Source organism: Panthera uncia, chromosome C2, assembly GCF_023721935.1.
Source record: "Panthera uncia isolate 11264 chromosome C2, Puncia_PCG_1.0, whole genome shotgun sequence".
Classification (NCBI taxonomy): Eukaryota; Metazoa; Chordata; class Mammalia; order Carnivora; family Felidae; genus Panthera; species Panthera uncia.
In genome coordinates, this window is record NC_064810.1 from 125,488,528 (window position 1) to 125,512,320 (window position 23,793).

The following is a 23,793-nucleotide window of genomic DNA, read 5'->3' on the forward strand; positions in this document are numbered from 1 at the left end:
ACTTCCTCTTATTAATCTAACATGTGGCACCCTAACTATTCTATTGGAATGAGTGGGATTATTTCAACAACAGAGCTCACAGCAGAGGTGTTCAAGGTAAAGAAACAATAAAAAGACCATTTCTGTCAGGGAGATGGAAATAAAAGCCAATGGTGTGCAGCTGAAGTGTAAGAGTAAGGAAGGGGCTAGGAACCAGGGTTGCAGTCAAATCCTTCGCTGGGTTGAGGTCTATAATCCTGGTGCTTCAAGGGTGTGGCTCTCCCAGACCGCCAAGATTCCTGAGAACAGTGTCATGTGAAACAAGGGCCTTTTATTTTCCAAAGGATCCCAGTATGAAGCTATGGCCACGGCGGGATCCATCTTCACCAACCTCCCCATCAGTGTCAACTCCAAATGTGTCAGCGCAGCCACAGCCTTGCAGCATTTCCACCAACTAGCAGCTTGACAAGCCCATTAAGAGAACCGCTCCCAGTAACACCTTCTTATCACTGTCATGTCTATGTCACCACAAACTTTAAATTTGAGTTAGGATCATCTTTTCTTTGTAAGTTGTGAGAGAAATATGATGCTTTAAAAAATATTACATTTATACTCACACATACATAATTGAAAAGTGGATTTAGAACTGACTCGTACAATATCATACAGCTCATCTAAATATTTCAAAAGGAAAACATATATATTTAATGCAGCCTCTATTTTTCTCACATACCATTTATGGGCTAAATATTTTATACTCTGTGCTGGTTTAATATTTTAATTTTTTTAATGTTATTAATGTTCTCTAAGATTTCCCTTAATATCTCCTTTCAACACTTGTATATGGGCAAGAGAGAAAGCAGCCGGTGATTGCTTGCCTTCCACACAGAAATAACCTTATGTTTCAGTGACTAAATGGATCCTTTCCTATGCAAATGTAACCATCATTCTATCACTGTATCTAATGTCATGTTGTTTAGCAACTGTATTTTTTAATATTTGATAGAACATCACCCTCTTTTTAAAAAATGTTGCCTAGTACCATTCATTTATTTTTCTACATCAATTTTAGATTCGTTCTGTCAAGTTCTCAAAATCTAACAGTCAATAAATTATGTGGATAACCATTTAGAAAAAAAAAAGATTAGCGTATCAAATACCATGTCACAAAATAATTTTCAGATCAAATATATAAAAAAGAAATTATAAAGCAGAAGAAATCTTGGCTTAGATAAGGCTTTATAGTATGACATCAAAGACAGAAACCCTAAAGAAAAAATTAATAGAACTAAGCAATTCTAAGTAATTGTTTATGAAACAACTGTATTTCCAAAAAAAACTATTAGGCAAAAATTAAGGTCAAATAGGAAAATATCCACAATTGCAACAAAACGGCTAAAGGCTAATAATATAGGTAATGTATGAAGAGCTATTTCAAAATAGTAAAATATAAATATACTAAAAGAAAAATGGGCAGAGGACATAAAACATTTATAAAAACTGGAAATGCCTGCAAGTACATGAAAAAATGCTCACCCTAATTCATAATTAAAGAAATGCAAATTAAAAACAAATAATCAGATACCATATTTTTTCCCCTATAAGATTGGCAAAGACAAGTCTAGAAGTAGGGGAAATTAAAAGAAATAATAGTGCCCAACATTGGTAAAGTGTGAGAAAATGGACAATCTCAAACACTGCTGGTGAAAGTCTGTATCAACAAAACTTTTGAGAGTACTTTCCCAATATATATTAAAATCTTTAAGACAACTACACGGATGCAGCAATTTCACTTCTAGGGCCATTTCTTAAGAATATAAATGGACATATTCTCCTAGATGGTTATATAAAGACATTCAACCAAGCACTATTTACAAGAGTGAAAAAGTAAAAACACTACATGCTCTATAATTAGGGATTGGTTATGTAAATTATGGTACACTTAATAGTAGACTGGACTCCTTTGCAATCATTATTACTATACATTTGTTGATTTGTCATATTTAAAAAGGAAAATCTTGGGGCGCCTGGGTGGCTCAGTCGGTTAAGCGGCCGACTTCGGCTCAGGTCATGATCTCACGGTCCATGAGTTCAAGCCCCGCGTCGGGCTCTGTGCTGACACCTCAGAGCCTGGAGCCTGTTTCAGATTCTGTGTCTCCCTCTCTCTGACCCTCCCCCGTTCATGCTCTGTCTCAAAAATAAATAAACGTTAAAAAAAAATTTTTTTTTAATAAAAAATAAAAAGGAAAATCTTAAGCGTGAAAGTTAAATAAAATATTGTATTATAAAATGCTTAGTGCACCTACATAATAAGGAAAAGATTAAATGACATAAAGAGAGAACTGACAGTAATATAATAAATAGTAGATGACTTTAACACCCTACCTGAATGAATAGACTAGCCAGACAGAAAACCAGTAAGTAAACACTGGCTTTAAAGGACACATTAGACCAGATGGATTTAACAGACATAAACGAAACATGTCATCCAAAAACTGCAAAATACACTCTTCTCAAGTGTACATGGAACATTCTCCAGGACAGACCACATGTCAAACCACAAAACAAACCACAATAAATTCAATAAGATTGAAATCATACGAAGCATCTTTTCTGACCCCAATAATATGAAAATAGAAATTGACTGCAAGAAGAAAATTGGAAAAAACACAAACACCTGGAGACTAAACAACACGCTATAAACAACTAATAGGTCAACAACAACAACAACAAAATTGAAAGAAAAAAATACCTTGAAACAAATGAAAATGGAAACAATGTATCAAAAGTAGTTTTAAGAGGGAAGTTCTTAAAGATAGAGGCCTATGTCAAGAAACAAAAATCTCAAATGAACAATCTAACTTTACACATAAAGGAACTAGGAAAAGAAGAACAAAGCCTAAAGTTAGTAGAAGGAAGAAATAATAAAGGTCAGAGGAAATAAATGAAATAGAGACTTAAATAAAACAGAAAAGAGCAATGAAACTAAAAACTGGTTCTTTGAAAAGATAAATAAAACTGATAAACCTCCAGCCATATTCATAAGAAAAAAAACAAAAGAGAGAGAAGGACAAAATAAATAAAAGAGTTACAAATGACACCACAGAAAATACAAAGGATCATAAAAGGATACCACAAACAATTACATGCCAACAAACTGGAAAACTTTGAATGGATAAATTCCTAGAAACACACAACCTTCCAAGACTAAGTCACACATAAATAGAAAATCTGGATAGACCAACTACAAGTAGTGAAATTGAACCAGTAATTTTAAAACTCCCAAAATACAAAAGTCCAAAACTAGACGGCTTTATAGGTGAATTCTACAAAACATTTAAACAAGAGTTAGTATCTACCCTTCTCAAATTATTCCAAAATACTGAAGAGTAAGGAATGCTTCCAAATTCATTTTATGAGGCCAGCATTAATTACCCTAATATCAAAACCAAAGACACCACAAAAAAAGAGAAATTTACAAGTCAACATCCCTGATGAACACAGATGCAAAAATCCTCAATAGAATATTAGCAAACTGAATTCAACAATACATTAAAAGGATCATATATCATGATCAAATGGGATTTATTCCAGGAACATAAGGATGGTTCAATATCCGCAAACCAATCAATGTGAGACACCACAAAATGAAAGATAAAAATCACAGGATCATCTCAATAGTCGCAGAAAAAGCATTTGATAATTCAATATCCATTATGATAAAAACTCCTAATAAAGTGGATATACAGGAAACATATCTCAACATAATAAAGGGCATAAATGACAAATCCACAGCTAACCTACTTACTCAACAGTAAAAAGCTGAAAGCTTTTCCTCTAAGATCAGGAGTAAGACAAGGATGCCCACTCTCACCACTTTTATTCAACATAGTGTTAGAAGTCCTAGCCACAGTGACTAGTCAAGAAAAAGAAATAAAAGGCCATCAGAATTGGAAAGGAAAAAGTAAAACTGTCACAATTTGCAGATAGCATGACACTACATAAAGAAAGCCCTAAAGACTACAGAAAAAACTGCTAGAACTAATAAATGAATTCCGTAAAGCTGTAGGATACAAAATTAACATACTAACATAGTAGTGTATTTGTGCACACTAATAATGAGCTATCAGAAAAATGCCACTGCAAAAATAATTGCAATTACAATTGCATCAAAAAGAATAAAACACCTAGGAATAAATTTAATCAATAAGGTGAAAGATCTGTACACTGAAAACCGTAAGACATTGATGAAAGAAAGTGAAAACAACATAAATAGAAAGATATATTCCATGCTCATAAATTAAAAGAATTAAAATGTCTATACTACCCAAAGCAATCTATAAATTCAATGCAATCCCCATCAAAATATCAATGGCATTTTTCACAGAACTATAACAAAGAATCGTAATATTTCTATGGAACTACAAAAAATGCCAAGTAGCCAAAGCAATCTTAAGAAAGAAGAACAAAGCAGGACGTATCATGCCCCCTAATTTCAAACTATACTGCAAAGCTATAGTAACTAATGCAGTAAGATACCAGTATGAAAACAGACACATATATCAATGGAACAGAATAGAAACCAGAAGCAAACCCATGCTTATATGGTCAATTAATCTATGACAAAGGAGACAAGAACATACAAAGGGGAAAAACAGTCTCTTCAATAAATGATGGGAAAACTAGACAGCTACGTGCACAAGAATGAAACTGGACCACTATCTTACACTTCATACAAAAATTCAAAATAGATTAAAGACTTGTACATAAAAAGTGAAACCATAAAACTCCTCGAAGAAAACACAGGCAGTAAGCTCTGACATCAGTCTTAGCAATATTTTTTTGGACCAGTCTCCTGTGGCAAGGGCAACAAAAGCTAAAATATACAAATGGAATTACATCAAGCTAAAAACATTTTCCACAATAAAAGAAACCATAAACAAAACAAATAGGCAATCTGCTGAATGGGAGAAGATACTTGCAAGTCATACATATGATAAGGAGTTAAAATCCAAAATATATAAATAACTTACACAACTTAATATCAAAAAACCAAACCTGATTTTAAAATGGGCAGAGGAAAATAAAATAAAATAAAATAAAATAAAATAAAATAAAATAAAATGAAAACGAATAGTCATTTTTCCAAAGACATACAGATGGCCAACAGGCACATGAAAAGATGCTACACATCACTTATCATCAGAGAAATGCAAATCAAAATCATAATGAAGTATCACATTATACCTGTCAGAGTGGCTAGTATCAAAAAGACAAGTATTACTGAGTGGAGAAAAGGGAGACATTATACAATGCTGGTGGGAATATAAATTGGTGCAGCCACTACAGAAAAAAGTCTGAGGGCTCCTCAACAAATTAAAAATAGAACTGCCATGTGATCCAGTAATTCCACTCCTGGGTCTTTAGCTGAAGAAAACAAAAATATCAACTCAAAGAGATGTATGTACCCTTATGTTCACTGCAGCACTGCTTGTAACAGCCAAGACATAGAAACAACCTAAGTGTCCATTAATAGATAAACAGGTAAAGAAGATGTGGGGTGTGTGCATATATATTCATATTCTATTATAATGGAATATTACTGTCATAAAAAAAATGAAATCTTGCCACTGTGACAACATGAATGGACCTAGAGGCCATTATGCTAAGTGAAATAAATCAGACAGAAAGACAAAAACTGTATGATTTCACTTATATGTGGAATCTAAAAACCAAGGATACATATTCCCACACACACATAACAATGTTTTCCTACTAAAGGTACATGACTGCAGTATATAACTGCAGATAAGCATAGTAAAAGTTGGAAGAAATTTATACCAACATGTAAATCATGGTAACTAACTCTCTAAAGGACAGAATTATGGGTTATTTTATTTACTTCTCATGTCATCCACATTTTCTCATTTTTCTAAAATGAACATGTATTATGTAACTTTAATAGCTGACCAGAAGAAAGAACTTGAACAAATAAATGACTCAAAGATTGAGAAGTTACTATGAACTCCACTTTTAAATGTTAAAAGATGGATAAGAAAAAAGTCTACATCAAGAGTTTTTAAAAACTTGGGGAAGTGTAGATGTGATATTCATTTATCCAATCACCCAGATTTTCTGCCTTTATTATTCAATGGTGATTCACATATCGCCAAAATGTAATGTGTCAACCTTGACTGGATTCCAATTTAAACATCCAACTGTAAAAAGACGTAACTTCAGACAACTGGGGAAGTCTGAACAGAGTAAGCATTAAATTATGTTAATAGATCGTTTATTCTGTTAATGTAGTACTAGTATATCATAATTTTTTAAAGTCCTTATCTGTGGGGAAATATGACAATTTCTGTAATTTGCTTTGCAATATTCCACCCAAAGATAAAAAAGTGGAGAAGGATGAAATAAGACTAGCAAAATGAGCTGTTGTTCAATGGGTACAGAGCCTAGTTTTGCAAGTGAGAAAAGTTTTAGAGACCTGTTACACAACTCTACGCATATAGTTAACATTACTATACCATACCCTTTAAAATCATTAACATGGTAAATTTTAAAGTGTTTTCTACCACAATTAAAAAAAAAAAGACTGGCAAAATGATGGTAACCATCTAATGTTGGGTAACAACTATACAGAAATTCATTTAAAAGTTTTTTTCTTTTTTTTTAATGACGCTCACACAGCACTGCCACATACTGAATCACATGAAGATTTAATTTTGTTTAGTTTGCTAAGGAAGAAAGAGAAATATATTATCAATAACATTTTTTGAGTTAAGCAGGCAGAGTATCAGAAGAATAATTCAAACACCCTCAGTAGGGAAAACAAGTGCTGGCTTTTTAAAGGCTGCTTCTTCTAGCCTAGCTGAATTATGGTAAATAAAAATCTCACTTTTACCAACAATGAGGTTTAATTATGCAGAGTAATCACAATAGTAATTTGAAAAAAGGATTTGCAATCAATAGTAAGCACACTCCACAGATGAGTAATTGAGAACTAAAAAGTAGGATGTGATTCCTTTTTTTTTTTTTTTTTTCCAACCTGAAGGTTACAATTAGAATATAATAGGGGCACCTGGGTGGCTCAGTCGGTTAAATGTCCAACTTCAGCTCAGGTCATGATCTCGCAGTTTGTGGGTTTGAGCCCTGTGTCAGGCTCTGTGCTGCCAGCTCGGAGCCTGGAGCCTCTTCTGATTCTGTGTCTCCCTATCTCTCTGCTCCTCCCCTGGAGGAGCTCTGTCTCCCTCAAAAATAAATAAACATTAAAAAAAAAAGAATTTAACAATATCTTATAACTATTTATGTTTGCACAGTGCTTTAGCATTCAGGTAAAAAAAAAACTCTGGTCTAGACATCCAGGATTTTATTGGCCCACTCTGACTGCATAGCTTGCTGCAGCGTAGTAAATAATTTTCCTCCTTGAGGATGCTGGAGGCCCCTCGTGCCACCTGACCAGAGTTACTCACAGCACAGCATTCATGGTACTTTATCAGCCAGCTGTTATTTCAGGGGAATGATTAAAAGCCAAAACATTACTGAGACTTAAAGCAGAAAATAATGCAGACTTTTTTTTAAATATATTTTTTTAAGGTTTTCCTTCAGCTCTTATAATTTCTCCAGTAATTCCCTTATTCTGTAAGACAGAGATAACTACCAACCTTGACAGATTATCAAATGAAAGAGATAACACAGAACAATATATTCCAGATAACTGCTTCTAGAAGAAGCACTGAGACTGTGTCTGGCACACAATGAATGGTCACACATATTTACTCCCCTCTATGTTCATTTCCTTTTATGTTCTTGGTTTTTAATTGGAAAAGCATACAAAATGAGTGTATTCTAAGAAGCAATATCCCCAAATTAGGTAGCAATTTTTTAGTTCTGCTTAAGCCACCAGTTCATTTAAAAAAAGGTTTTTACTACAGTTCTAAAAAGTATCTGTCACCACAAAGATACTTTTAGTTAGTATGCACATCAGTGCAGTATGAATCTCTTAGTATCTGTATGCAAACAGCAGCCGATCTGAGGCTCCCTGGCGGAGGCATCTCAGCCAAGGTACCCCAGCTATCAGAAACAGAGCGAGACACAGAAGTGGAGCCAAGGCAAGAGCCAGAAACAGCCAAACACTAAAGAAATGGAAAAGAAAACAGAGAAAGAACAGAGGTAGAGAGAGGGAGAAGGGGAAGGACAGAGGGGGAGAAAAAGGGAAGACCAAGATTAGGAGAATGACGTGAACGTGAGCATGTAGTGATCAGGAGAACCAGACAGCCACAGAGTGAGAGTGCAAGAGAACACAAGGGAGGGAGGGAGCAGGCAAAGGAGCATGTGGCACAAAGACGTGAGCAGATATGAGAGAGCACCCGTGTACTGCGTTCAGCTAGTGCCAATGTCATCAAGACTTCTCCGCCTCTTTTTTTAAAATGGCTTAAACCTACCTGAATTATCTCTGATTGTTCTGCCAAAGCCTTCCTCTGTGCTTCCAGAGAAGATACCTGTTGCTGATAAATCAGGCGTTGCTTCTCCCAGTCCAGTGATTTCTGACGAAATTCCTGAAGAGGCAATTAAGATACTTAACTTCTAAGTGCTTCTCCTTACTGTCATGCTTCCCAGATTCATTCTTACTTTAATTTTTCCCCTCGTTCCTGGGTATACACACACCTTACTCCCCAGCAGGAGCTCCATTACTCACTTAGCTGATAGAACTGGAGAGCAACACTAAATTCCTGACATACTGAGCCTCTGGAGATCTGTCTCTCTAAATTTAACACCCTAATGGTGAAGAGTATGAAGCACAGATGCTGAATACTGGGTCCACGATGGTTTTCACAGATTTGCTGCCACCTAAAGGTTGTTATCATTTTTTGTGATGTTCTTCAGAAAACTGATCTGAAGAGAACTAAAATTTCAAAATATGATTATGAGGAGATCCTGCTACCAATTCTTGATATCCAAACACAGAAATTGAACAGATCAAATAAATTTTCAGGTAAGTCCCTCCGTAGCCCAATTCTTCTCAGTATCTGAAATTCAGGAACCAAATAGATTCCTAAAGCAGAACACCCTTTGATATCCAGATTTTTACCATCTCAACAAAACAACTGCAAGAACTTGAATAACAATGGGAGATCTGTACTAAATTTTAACAGGTATTTGTAACCCAAAGTGGAACAGTCAAAATTAATGATGGGTCACTACAAGTTGCATGAGCAACAAAGAAGATGAGCCCGATATTTATGAAAATATGATTATGAAAATATGATTTATGATCATATAAAATATGAAATTATGAGTTATGAAAATCAAAGGGATTTCTATCACTGTTCTCTAGGACCCTCAACTCCAGAAGTCTCATGCTAACTTGGGGGTAATCACAGTTAACCAGCTTTCTGATAATCATTCATTCATTCATTCATTCATTCTCCTATATATGCCAGGGGCTATTTTAGGGATTGGGGATACAACAGTTAACAAAAACAAACAAAATCCTAGCCCCATTCAATTGGCAATAGACAACACATTCACTGTATAATACATTACATGATAATACCTATTTTAGAGAAGATGGAGCACACAGTACTCAGAGTTGGGAGTTGCAATTTTAAAAAAAGGATGGCCAGACTGAGTAACATTTAAATTCCCAGGGAGATAGGGATGAAGTCATACTATTCTGGGACGATGGAAAGGCAAGTACAAAGGTTGAACTGGTAGAAATGTCCTGGTATGTTTAAGGGCAAGCAATGAGGTATGGCTTGAATGGAGTAAAAGGAAAAGTAGGTAGAGAAAGGTCAGTTAACAAGGAGCAAGATTGTGTAGGTGATCAGGATCACTTCAGCTTTTGAGAGAAGCTACTAGAAGGTTTTTTGTAGAGGAGAGGACATGATCTGACATAATTACAACAGAATCATTCTGGCTGCTGTGTGGAGAAAAGAGAAGCCGAGGGTGACTCCAAGGTTTTAGGCTTGAAAAGTTGAGGAATGGAGTTGCCATTAACTAAAACAGGAATGGTGTTGGTAGATGGGGAAGAGAAAACCAGTATGAAGTGTGACACAGCTTTAGATATCAAGGTGGAGATGTGAAACAGCTGAAACAGGCAGTTGGAAAAATTATTCTGTAGCAAAAAGGACAGGTCAAGGCTGGATATATCTAAGTGGGAATTATCAACATATATACAGTGCTAAAAACTACAAGACTGGATGATATCACCAAGGGAGGGAGCATGGATAGAAAAAAGAAGAGGTCCAATGACACTACCCTAGGGTATTCCAAAGGTAAAAGGCTGGGGATCAAAAGAGATTGAGAGGACTGGTTAACAAGGTAGGAGAAAGCCCAGGAAAGTATGGCTGTTCTCTAAGTCAAATCAAGGAACTATTTTCAGGTACAAGTCATTGGTGACCTCCAAGTAAATAGCTTCTGCAGAGTTGAGGGGGCAAAAGCCTAATTGAGTGGGTGCAAGAAAAATGGACAATGAGGAATTGGAGACCAGTACAGATGCCTAAAGTAGTTTAGTTATAAAACAAAGGAAAATGGGTGCCTGGGTGGCTCAGTCAAGCATCCGACTTCAGCTCAGGTCATGCATGATTTCAAAAGTTCAAGCCCCACGTTGGGCTCTGTGCTTCAGATTCTGTGTCTCCCTCTGTCTCTGCCCCTACCCTGCTTGCCCTCTCTCTCAAAAACAAATAAACATTTTTAAAAAATGAAGAAAAAAATGGGGCAGCATCCAGAGAAAGAGAGGTCAAAAGAGGATTTAAGAGGGGAGAAATCTGGATGGTGGTGGAAATATCCAGTATGAAAGAAGGGAGGATGCAGAAGAGAGAAGAATCGCTGGAGCCATGTCTTGGGTAAGGATCGGGGAGAGTACGGGCAGTTCCACCAGCAAGAAGGCAAAGTATATGGGCACAGATGCAAATAGGTGGGAAGATATAGTGTCAGAAGTCTGTGAAAATCTCTTCTTATTGCTTCTATTTTCTCAATGAAATGGAAAGCAAGATCATCACCCAAATATAAGAATGTGGAAAAAAGTGTCGAAATTTGAGAAAAGAGAAAGTATGAAATAGTCATTATGGAAAGTAGCAGAGTGAAGGGAAATATAGTATGTTTCTGGGTAGCATTAAGACTTATTTGAGGAAGTGACCATGAATTTAAAATGAGGCCAGTCAGCATAATTATGTTTTTCTCCAGCCACGGTCTACCACACATGGCAAGTAGAGACTGGGCAGAAAGCTGGATTTAACTAGAGTTATGGTTTTGCCAAGCACATATGATGAAGTAAGAGAGGGACACAGGAGCTGAAGGGGAATATAAGGAATGTTACAATGGAATTGAAGCTGGGTAATGACTGACACATGAAGGCATGAGATAGTGAAAAGGTGGCAGAATTCAATCACTTGGGGATGGGATCAAGTGACTATTGAGAGTCAAGGGACTAGAGGAAGTGAGCTAAAAAGAGAAGGATGGTAGTCAAAGAATGAAATGCTTAAAAATGTGATTCCAGGAGGGTTGCAAGTTTGGTCATGACGACACCTAAGGAACAGTAGCGGGAATGGGTGGATGAGATAAGGAGGAGATCAATATGCCCATGGAGGAAAGAACAACAAGGAATTCAAAGACCAGAGTCATATAAGTATCATCCTTGTAGATACTGAAATCTTTAAGAATTATGGTAAGTGTATTGTTGGAGACAGTGACAGTGTCCTGGAAGCTGAAACCTCTAAGGGAAATAACCCAAGGATCAGAAGATGACGACTTTGGTTGTATGTATATTGGTAGGGGATACAGGCTGAAGACATGAAGATCAAAGATGGGGTCTTAAGGTAGAAAAGAGAATGGCCAAGAAGTGGTAATGAGGAACAAGAGGAAGATGAGGAGTCTGGGGAGAAAACCTCAGGTATTGCTGAAGATGCCTGGAAAGGAAGCAGTATCTGCATAGTCCTCTGAGTTTAGGCTCTTCGAATGTATAAAAATATTATGATGTAAAAGAACACTAACTATAGAAATTACAATTCTAAATAGTAATAATGGTATTTGTGGGTGACAGATGCTCTGAGAAAATTGTAACTAATCATAGAGAGATGTTGAACAATACTTCTCAAATTACAAACATCCAGGGGAGCTAGATAAAATGCAGATTCCTAGGCCCCACATCATACTACTGGAGCAGAATCTCTGACAGCCTAAAGAGGACTCTGGTGATTCTTGGTACACTGGAGGACCAATGGCATAGACAGAGGAGGGGAGAGGCAGATACCAGGGAAAAGAGTGACAGCCTCATGCTGTTTCTTCCTTCACTCTTGGCAGTGTTAACTCACCACCTCCCTTAGGTCCTCTGGGAATCAACATACACAATAACCAGAGTTACTCTGCCTTAATAAAAAGAAAGTTAGCAAAGAAGGGAGTAAATGGCTTACTACATCTAAATGGGAACTGAAGATAAGCAATCTGATATGCACAGTACTCTGTACAAAAAGCCAAGTACTTTCAACATTTACTAACCCCTATTCTATTAGGTGGTAAATAAGACAAGGACACTGCCCATGGAGGACTGGTAATGACTGGTGGTCAATGTTTCTCAATATTGGCATTTTGGGGACAGTAACCCTTCCTGGGTAGTGTGGCCCTGGGCATGTTTAGAATCCCTAGTCCCTGTCCCCTAAACACCAGTTTCACTCCCAGTCATTTGGACAACCAAAGTAATGTGTCCGTACATTTCCAAATGCCCTCAAAGGGTGGTTGGTAGTGCCCCACTGGAAACTACTGATAGGTAATAACCCCATTAACCACAGGAGACCAGGTGATGACAGGATGTACCTCTGAAATAGCTCCACGCCAGTCCTGGAGACGGCAGAAAACCAGGTTCAGAACTAGTACCATTTCTAGAAAGAGCACCTTCCTACAGGAAGTCTGCCAACCACTATGAAGAAATTATTACCATGAACGTACCTCTATTTTTCCAGTTAACCTCTCAATTTCAGATCGATCTTCCCTGTGATTTTTGGTGTTTCCTCTGAAGTCCCTTATATGCTTTTTCTGTAGTCTTTCATAGCTTCTTTTCAGTCTGCCTAACTGTAGACACAGTTATTTCTAGACTTAAAATTTAAGAATTTGTAAACAGTCATGGTGGAACAAATTGGTATTATGAAAGCAAGAGCAGTGCTAAACAGGACTACTGAAAATAGACTGAGCGTGTTAGATTTGCAAATTAAATACAAAGATTCAAACTTGCATATAAAAAATAAACACTAGAACAGAAAGATATTGCATCAAAGAAAAAAATCAAGGGAAAAATATTTTTTAAACAAAACTTTAATTTTTATTACAATAGCCTTGCACTTAAGGACCCCATAAACCACACCCATGATAAAAGCAGTAAATAAAAATTCTTTTTTCTTTTCTCTAGACCTGTGGTTCTTGAGTCATTCTCCTGTGGAACACTGATATTCAGTAAGCAGGAGAGGAATGCTTTGGAATTAAATAAAAATAAAAGCAGGTTGTTGTTGTTTTTTCCTAATCTGGAGAATAACATTGAGTTGCTACAATTTTTACTTTTGTTATTTATCCCAAAATGCTTTTGAAAACTTTGGATTCTTCATTATTTAAAATCTAGCTGATTTAACTCAACATTCAGTTAATTAGCAACATTCAGTTGCTACAATTTTTATTTTTCTTATTTATCCCAAAATGTTTTTGAAAACTTTGGATTCTCCATTATTTAAAATCTAGCTGATTTAACTCAAACATTAAATTTTTTTACATAAGTTCTTGGTATCAATATTTTATAGTATTATACAAAAACGGCTTTATTTCTTTCAAGTACTCAACTGAGAAACACATTTTAGAATCCCTGTTTAGATAGCATCAAACATATAATTAGACAAGACTCTATGCCTGAATTTAAAAACAAAGAAATAAATTTCTAACCCTATACCTCCCAGAGAATATATACACTTCTCGTTTTGTGAAGTCCAAACAGGCCTGTTAACAAAATTCTAAGGGTTAAAGAGAGAATTATGCAACACATAATATAATTAAAATCTTACTTCTTCATGTAGTTTCTTTAACTCCTGCTTATAGTCCATGGCCATCTCTTGTTTAACTTTTTCATGTTCTTCTACTTGTTGACGCAACATTACAACCTAGAAGCCAAAAGGTGTAGTATTTTTCATTATTGGCATTGAAACAATATCCTTGAAACATTGAAATAGGAAATAACCTTTGCACTTACCCGTAAAAACAAGTTCTCAACTGTATATGGTAATACCCCACTTCTCAGGAAATCAAACATCTAATTACTTAAAAATCCATAACACTGACAAAAAATGGAAAACAGAACCTTTCTAAAATTTCTAGATTTACATGAAAACTTGCTCTGTTTGACTTACTCTCCCCAACATTTTTTATTTAAAAAAACTCATGAAAAAATTAAGAGATACAAGGTTATAAAAACCTTGGAAACTAAGAATATTGAACAAAAATCAGTAAGACTTCAAGAAAAAGTTATAGAAATCAAAGTGCAGAATAGTCATGTTAGATGGAAAGACAGTAGGAGGCTTGAACCTGCTTTACCATTTACCCCACTTCAAAGAAATCAGTTCCAGCAACCAGAGTAAGGGCATTATCCCAACCATTTTTCAATGGCTTGATACCAGCCACAGCTAGTTATCAGCCCTCACCTCCATCAATACCCATCAGTCTCTCTCTACATCTCTCCATAACCAGTTAGAATTTCATCTATTAATAAGTGAGGAGGGAGAGGGAGAATGGGGAACAAGAGGTAATAATCACAATGTAGTAAGTTAAAAAACAAAGTAAACAGGGGCGCCTGGGTGGCTTAGTTGGTTAAGCATCCAACTTCAGCTCAGATCATGTTCTCACGGTTCGTGGGTCTGAGCCCCACATCGGGCTCCATGCTGAAAGCATGGAGCCTGCTTGGAATTCTCTCTCCCTTTCTCTGCCCCTACCCCACTTGTGCTTTTTCTCTCTCTCCCTCTCTCAAAAATAAATAAACATTCAAAAAAAAAAAAGCAAACAAGACAATTACATCTTAAAAGTTCTCATCATCCATTTATATGTGGAATCTAAAAAACAAAACAAACAGAAACAAATTCATAAATACAGAGAACTGGTAGTTGCCAGGTGAGGAAGGCAGGGGGATGGGCAAAATAGGCAAAGGGAATTAAGAGCTACAAACTTACAATTATAAAATAAACTAGAAGGATGAAAAGTACAGCATAGAGAATAAAGTCAATAATACTATAATAACTGTATGGTGACAGATGGTAACTACACTTATCATGGTGAGCATTTTGTAATGTGTAGATTGTTATGTTGTATACCTACAACTAATATAATATTGTATGTATTAATTTAAAATAAAATAAGATAAAAATACTGATCACCAAATAACCTCAGAGATTCATATCCTAATAGGCAGTATCAATAAAGGAGAAAATAGAGGCATCTAAAGCTTTGGGGGAAAAAAGTTCTCATCACAAACACAAAAATTTTGTAAGCATGTATGGTGACACATGTTAGCTAGACTTATTGTGGTGATCACTTCAGAATATACATAACTACTGAATCGTTACATTGTACACCTGAAATCAACATAATGTTTTATCTTAATTAGAAAAAACAGAAACAAAATTCTTTTAAGAACAATTCAATTTTGGTGCATCTTTATAAACACCAAATGATTGAGTTTAATTATTTGTATCCAGTTGGACAATTTGTATCTTTTAATTAGGCCATTTTATGCAATTACATTTAATGGACCTGCAAGGATCCCCCCACTATCTGAAAGCCTTCCCATGAAACCTGTGTTTACAAGCCAAGATGGCATAAAGCAAAGAAGCAATGACCACTTCATAAAAGTAAAAATCCTCTTCAGCTTTTTCAGTTAGCAAAGACAGGTACTAACTTAAGTCTTTTGAAAAGCAGAAGTGGTGTAAGGTGAACCTTCAGATAGCAGAGGAAACCTTAAATCTGTCATTTATTAAGTACAATGTGTACTTAATAAGCACTAAGATCCTTTTTCTCTCCTTTCCTGCCTTCTTTGGAAATGGTAACTTCTGATCATTTCATTATTCTCTCTCTAGTAGCTTGGAAAATATATACTCTATTAATATATCAATATATACTTTTAATAGTTCTCTCGAGATTAAAACATAGGTCTGCAACTTAACAAATCCAGTGTTAGTCATTTTACCAATGCCCAGGCAACCCAAGGACTACAGAAATATTTTAATTCCATTTATACCCCAACCAGACTTAAATGCCATCATAATTACACATATATGTAAAACTGAAAAGGCTACTGTTGTTACATACAGTCACTGTTCATTTAGATTTACCCACATATTTACTGTTGTCTTACATTTCTTCCTTATCTGCTCAACTCCAACTGAGATCATTTTCCATCTGCCTGAAGAACACTTAGTATTTCCTTGGCGCTGGTCTGTCAATGACAAATTCTCTCAATTTTTATTGATTTGAAATATCTTTATGTCATCTTTACTCTGGATATAGATTTTGGTTTGGCAAGGGAGAACAGTCATTTCTTTGTAAGGATCACTCTATTGGCTTCCGACTTCCACTGTTTTAGCTGACAAGTCAGCTGTTCAGAGCTGTTTATAGATAATCTTTTTTTCTTGTTAAATAATCTTTTTTTTCTCTGATTGCTTTCAGACTTCCTCTTTGTCTTTAGCTTTCAACATAGGTAAATATTTCTTTTTACTAACCTTTTTATTATCTTGCTTGAGATTCTCTGACTTCAAAAATACATGGCCTTCCTCACATTTGGTTAATTTATCTTCAAATATTGCTTCTGCTCATTCATACTCTTTTCTTCTCCTCCAGGGATTCCAAAAACACTCATATTAAACTTTCTCACTGGATCCTCTTTCTCTTATCTTCCCTCTATATTTTCCATCATTTGCCCGTGCTTTATTCTAAACATTTTCTTCTGTCCTATATCCAAGCTCTCTTAATTATCTCTTAATCTTTAAGGCCTTAATTTGAGTTATTTTACTTTTCAATATTATAATTCCCTCTCATTTCATTTTTTATATAGTTTTCAGTTCTTTCTTGAAGTGCTCAATCTTATCTTTTACCTCCCTGACCATAGTGAACACAGCTATTGCAAAGTTGGAGCATGGTATTTGCCCAATATCTAGATTTGCCATGTATCTGTGTCTAACTTCTGTCGCTTCTGCTTTTTCGCATTTTTGTTGCCTATCTTCTTGTGTGTCAGGGGTCACTTTCTGAGTGGGTATCAGGCACTGTATTTGCAAAAATTATTTGAAGAAATAATTCAAGCCCCAGAACAGTGGGGTTTTTTTCCCTCTGGAAAAAAATTAAGTTTGCTTCTTCCAGGTTCCTGGAAGGCTTAGAACTTTGGAGATGCCTAGGGACAGCAGCACTCTAGGGTCACCTTAAACTGTTTCAAGATCCAAATGTCTGTGGCTGAGTGACAATTTCAAGAGGGCCTGTTTTATATCCAGTCCATCCTTCTTCCTAGAGTGCTGCCTTTTGAGGTCCCAACCCACAGTAAGGAGGGGTTCACAGCTGCTTTGGACACCAAATCTTTTATTCTCTTAGCTCCTTGAAGTTATCAAAAACCCCATTCAGTCTCTATCCTCTGAGCTACCTTCTCTAGGTTCAGCTAATAACTTCCCCAACCCTGGGCTCCTGCCTCAACCTCTCGTTTAGCCCAGATCCTGGCCTGGTAAATTCTTCACCAGCTTGTTTAGCACTCTACTTCAAGCAGACTTTTTTTTTTTTTTTTTTTTTAATCTAACTTACCTAGTTATTCTCAGTGGGTGGGCTGGTCAAATTTAACCAGTCTATCATTATCAGATGCTAAAGCCTAAAAGATTCGTATTTAACTAAAAACATCCTGTATAAAATTTACTTTGAAAGCAGAATTCTACAGCTGATAAAACTCTCAATCTGACATAAAAAGAGACTACGGTTATTTTAGACATAGAAGATCTCAAAAGTATGTTCTACCAAAAATGAAGAAATAAACTAATAAAGAATATGACAGAATACAAAGACAAAAAGGAGAAAAGCATAAGAAACTCTAGAATACTGGTGAAGGGAGTTCCCAAAATCACAGCTCTCCAGCAGGCCTACAGCATTGCTTATCCTTATTCGAGAATGACAAGTTCCACTAAAGACATCTTCACAAAAAAGAAAAAAAATAAACAAATTACCTGATATGTCTGAACACACAGAGAAGACTTACACTTGGGTCAGAGAGTTTGGGAAGAATCAGTGGTAGGTACATTTTTAAAAAGTAAATGAAAATGAGATAATTATTAATTCCCAGGAAAACAAAAAATTATGCAAGAAATATGCTTACCATTAGACTATCTGTCTCAGATGTGAATAATATCTACCATCTTAATGATCTAAATATGAAATACTGATCTAACCAAAAATTAAGATATACAATCCTGGCAGGATGAGGGGATGAAAATTGTATGTAAAAGAGTAAAACCCTTATCTTTCATAGTAACAAGTCATTAGATAAATAGCTAAAACTGAAAATTAAAAAAAAAAATCAGTATCAAATGTTACTTAGAAACATGGGGAGAATACCAAAAGACTTAAAGGCATTGAAATGAGTGCTTCCAAGCAGCCAGAATTCCAGCTTCAGAGGGGTAAGCCAGGTGATTACTGTTTTTTCTTACCAACCTTGCAGAACCATTTTTCTTTTTACTTACTACATGTGGCAAGCATAAATACTAAATGTGAAGAAAAGACTGTTTACTTTTATTTATGTATCAGGGGTCTTGTTCATAATGGGCACTCAACAATATTTCAATTTCTTAGAGGAAAAAAAGAGGTTAAATGCTGAGAAGGGATGGCATTAGGCAGAGAAACGGGAGCCAAGGTTTGAAACTGTCACTATGGATGACAGAAGAAAAAACTGAAATAACGGATCGTTTTAGATACAATTGGAAGTTTTCAAAGAGAATTCTTAAATAGTAACTCACTCTTCACAACAACCCTGGGACATAAGCATTACGTTCCAATTTTACACATGATTAAACAGGCTCGGAGAAGTTAGAATATTTGTCCAAGGCCAATCAGCTGGAAAGAGGCACAGCCAGGACTCCAAATTCCTTACTTGTTTGTTTCATTAGGTCAACCTGCACTGCATGGTGTCAGGAGGTAACACTAGCAGAAATGGCCATTAAAACCAATCCACAGGCCTCAGTGGCTCAGTTGGCTATGCGTCTGACTCTTGATTTTGGTTTAGGTCATGATCTCATGGTCTGTGGAATTGAGCACCATGTCAGGCTCTGCGCTGGGATTCTCTCATTCTCTCAATCTCTTCTCTCTCCCCTACTCATGCTCTCTCAAAATAAACAAACATTAAAAAAAAAAAAAAGACAGCCTAAAAGAGACTCATTTTAGACCTAAAGACACTGCAGGTTGAAAGTAGCCATCTATCATGCTGATGGATGTCAAAAGAAAGCCAGAGTAGTCATACATATATCAGACAAACTAGATTTTAAAACAAAGATGTAACAAGAGATGAAGAAGGGCATTATATCATAATTAAGGGATCTGTCCACCAAGAAGATCTAACAACTGTAAATATTTATGCCTCCAACTTGAAAGCACCCACATACATAAATCAATTAATCACAAACATAAAGAAACTCTTTGATAATAATACCATAATAGTAGGGGACTTTAACATCCCATTTACAACAATGGGCAGATCATCTAAGCAAAATCAACAAGGAAGCAATGACTTTGAATGACACAATGGATCAGATGGACTTAACAGATATATTCAGATGGCTTCCCAGGGGAATTCTACCAAACATGTAAAGAAGAGTTTTAATACCTATTCTTCTGAAGCTGGTCCAAAAAACAGAAATGGAAGAAAAATTTCCAAACACATTCTATGAGACCAGCATTACCTTGATTCCAAAACCAGACAAAGACCCCACTAAAAAGGAAAATTACAGACCAATTTCCCTGATGAACATGGATGCAAAAACTCTCAACAAGATACTAGCAAACTGGATCCAACAACATATTAAAATCAAGTAGGATTTATCCCAGGGATGCAGGGATGGTTCAATATTTGCAAATCAATCAACATAATACATCACATTAATAAAAGAAAAAGAACCACATGATCCTTTCAACGGATGCAGAAAAACCATCTGACAAAATACATCATTTTGCATGTATTTGCATTTAGCATCATTTCTTCATAAAAACCCTCAAGAAAGTAGGGATAGAAGGATCATACCTCAAGATCATAAAGGCCATATACAAAAGACCCACAGCTAATATCGTCCTCAGTGGGGAAAAACTAAGAGCTTTCCTCCTAAGGTCAAGAACGTGACAGGGATGTCCACTCTCACCACTGTTGTTCAACATAGTGTTGGAAGTCCTAGCCTCAGCAATTAGACAACAAAAAGAAATAAAAGGCATCCAAGTCAGCAAGGAAGAAGTTAAACTTTCACTCTTCACAGACAATATGATATTCTACATGGAAAATCTGAAAGATTCCACCAAAAAACTGCTAGAACTGATACATAAATTAAGAAAAGTCACAGGATATAAAATCAACATATAGAAATCAGTTACATTTTTATACACCAATAATGAAGCAGCAGAAAAAGAAATCAAGGAATCAATCCCATTTACAATTGCACCAAAAACTATGAAATATCTAGGAACAAACCTAATCAAAGAAGTAAAAGATCTGTACACTGAAAATTATAGAAAGCTTATGAAAGAAATTGAAGAAGAAACAATGGAATGGAAAAACATTCCATGCTCATGGATCAAAAGAACAAATATTGTTAAAATGTCTATACGACCCAAAGCAATCTACACATTCAATGCAACCCCTATCAAAATATCACCAGCATTCTTCACAGAGCTAGAACAATCTAAAATTTGTATGGAACCACAAAAGACCCCAAATAGCCAAAGGCATCACAATTCCAGACTTCAAGCTGTATTACAAAGCTGAAATCATCAAGACAGTATGGGACTGGCACAAAAACAGACACATAGATCAATGGAACAGAATAAACAACCCAGAAATGGACCCACAAATGTATGGCCAACTAATCTTTGACAAAGAAGGAAAGATTATACAATGGAAAAAAGACAATCTCTTCAGCAAGTGATGTTGGGAAAACTGGACAGCGACATGCAGAAAAATGAACCTGGACCACCTTCTTATACCATACACAAAAATAAACTCAAAATGAATGAAAGACCTAAATGTGAGACAGGAAACCATCAAAGTCCTAGAGAAGAATACAGGCAACAACTTCTTTGATTTCAGCTGTAGCAACTTATTACTACACATGTCTCCAGAGTCAAGGGAAATAAAAGCAAAAATGAACTATTGGGACCTGACCAAGATAAAAAGCTTCTGCACAGCAAAGGAAACAATCAACAAAACTAAAAGGCAACAGATGGAATGGGAGAAGATATCTGCAAATGACAAATCTGATAAAGGGTTATTTTCTAAAATCTATAAAGAACTTATCAAACTCAACACCCAAAAATCAAATAATCCAGTCAAGAAATGGGCAAAAGACATGAACAGATACTTTTCCAAAGACATCCAGATGGCTAACAGAGACATGAAAAGATGCTCAACATCACTCATCATCAGGGAAATACAAATCAAAACCACGATGAGACACCACCTTACACCTGTCAGAATGGCTAAAATTAACAACTCAGGAAACAGGTGTTGGCAAGGATGCAAAGAAAGGGGAACACTTTTGCACTGCTGTTGAGAATGCAAACTGGTGCTGCCACTCTGGAAAACAGTATGGAGGTTCCTCAAAAAATTAAACATAGAGCTACCCTACAACCCAGCAATTGCAATAGGCATTTATCCAAACGATAAAAAAATGGTGATTTGACGGGGCACATGCACCCTGATGTTTACAGCAGTATTATCAACAATAGCCAAATTATGGAAAGAACCCAAATGTCCATTGACTAATGAATAAATAAAGAAGATGTGGTTTATATATACAATGGAATAGTACTTGGCAATGAGAAAGAATGAAATCCTACCATTTGCAGCAACATGGATGGAACTGGAGGGTATTATGCTGAGTGAAATAAGTCAGTCAGAGAGACAGATATCGTATGTTTTTACTCATATGTGGAACTTGAGAAACTTAACAGAAGACCATGGGGGAAGGGAAGGGGAAAAAATAGTTACAAACAGAGAGGGAGGGAGGCAAACCACAAGAGACTCTTAACTATAGAGAATTGAGGGTTGCTGGAGGGTTGGTGGGTGGGGGGATATACTAAATGGGTGTTGGGCATTAAGGAAGGCACTTGTTGGGATGAACACTGGATGTTATATGTAAGGGATAAATCACTAAATTCTACTCCTGAAACCATTATTATGCTATATATTAACTAACTTGGATTTAAGTAAAATTAAAAACCAAAACCCAAACCAAAACAGCAACCCAATCCCAGGACACCTGGGTGGCTCAGTCAGTTGAGCGTCCAACTCTTGATTTCAGCTCAGGTCACGATTCCAGGTTCATGGGATTGAGCCCCACATCAGGTTCCACACTGAGTGTGGAGTCTGCTTAAGATTCTGTCTCCCTCTGCCCCCTCCCCAGCTTGCCCACACTCTGTCTTAAATAAAAATAAAAATAATAAAAATAAATAAATTTAAAAAAACGAACAACCCAATCCCAACAGTGTAATCAGAAAACACATAAAGCACTCACTTACAAAATGAATTGTTTATACTAGTATTCCTCCAAGCACCACGCATGCGCACACAGGCTGGAGCTGGTCACTATAGCAATCCAGCACAAGATAAGGAGCTTGAGGCAGAATGTGAAGCAATTATGTCACCAAACACACTGTTTAGTGTAACTCGCATTTTTTATGTAGCAAAACGTTCTAAGAAGTAAATGATGCAACGTGCTGATGTCCATTCTGGTGAAAGTTTTGTATCTCACCACGCACCTGTCATTCGGGTAGCACTTGTTCATACCATAGGGCTGCTTCTAAGCCTGTAACTTTCAAACAAATAAGAATGACAAAAACTTGAAGTCCTATTTTCTAACTCTTATATCAAAGCAGATTATAAACACGTTAATACCAACACAATTTCACAGACAAACTCTATGGGATAGATTCTCATTACTAGCATTTGGTAAAAGCACTTTACTTCTAGAAACTTAATCAACTTTCAGCAGCCCAATCAATGAAGCAGTAAATTGACCAGACAGCTACAATTCTAAATTTCTTTTATGTCCCCAGGCCAGAATTGTAATCTTCAAATCCTTACCATGGAACCTATCCATTCAATCCCTTTAATTTCTTTTTGAGGTACTAAGTAACGGCAATAATGCCCTTGACATCAAAACTAAGCTACAGGAATAAGTTTAAACAGCCTCATAGTGACTAAATATTCTCAAAATCACACACATAGGAATTTCCTTAATGGGTTTCTCACAAAATAAACGACTTAGATACCTATGTGTACATACAGTGATTTTCTTAGCTAGGAAACCACAACCAATTTAACTTACTAAACAAAACTACTTTTGTTTTGCCCTAGGAGAAATAAAGACATGGTAGCTAAAGTAGCTTACCAGACAAGGAGCATTGACCCTACCTAAATTACAGTGTTTAAAAAAATCAAATACAATTACCATCTCATATACTTTTTCACCACCTTCGTGTTTGCATTAAGTGTAATTTTAAAATACATTCTCAAAGTTCTACAAAATTTTAAAATACATTACAGCTTAGCAAATGGCTTTC

The 23,793-nt window shown here is 36.0% G+C and overlaps 1 protein-coding gene across 7 annotated transcripts in view; it reads right to left on the bottom strand.

The window, feature by feature from the left end:
* CEP63 (centrosomal protein 63) overlaps positions 1-23,793 on the bottom strand; it is a 62,777-nt gene that overhangs the window by 27,177 nt on the left and 11,807 nt on the right. For all 7 annotated transcript variants that reach the window (XM_049629791.1, XM_049629789.1, XM_049629787.1 and 4 more), the window contains 3 exons: positions 14,028-14,123; positions 12,931-13,053; positions 8,430-8,543 (listed from right to left, as the gene is read on the bottom strand). In XM_049629791.1, coding sequence (XP_049485748.1) covers positions 8,430-8,543; positions 12,931-13,053; positions 14,028-14,123 — 333 coding nt within the window. The remainder of the gene's footprint in view (positions 1-8,429; positions 8,544-12,930; positions 13,054-14,027; positions 14,124-23,793) is intronic.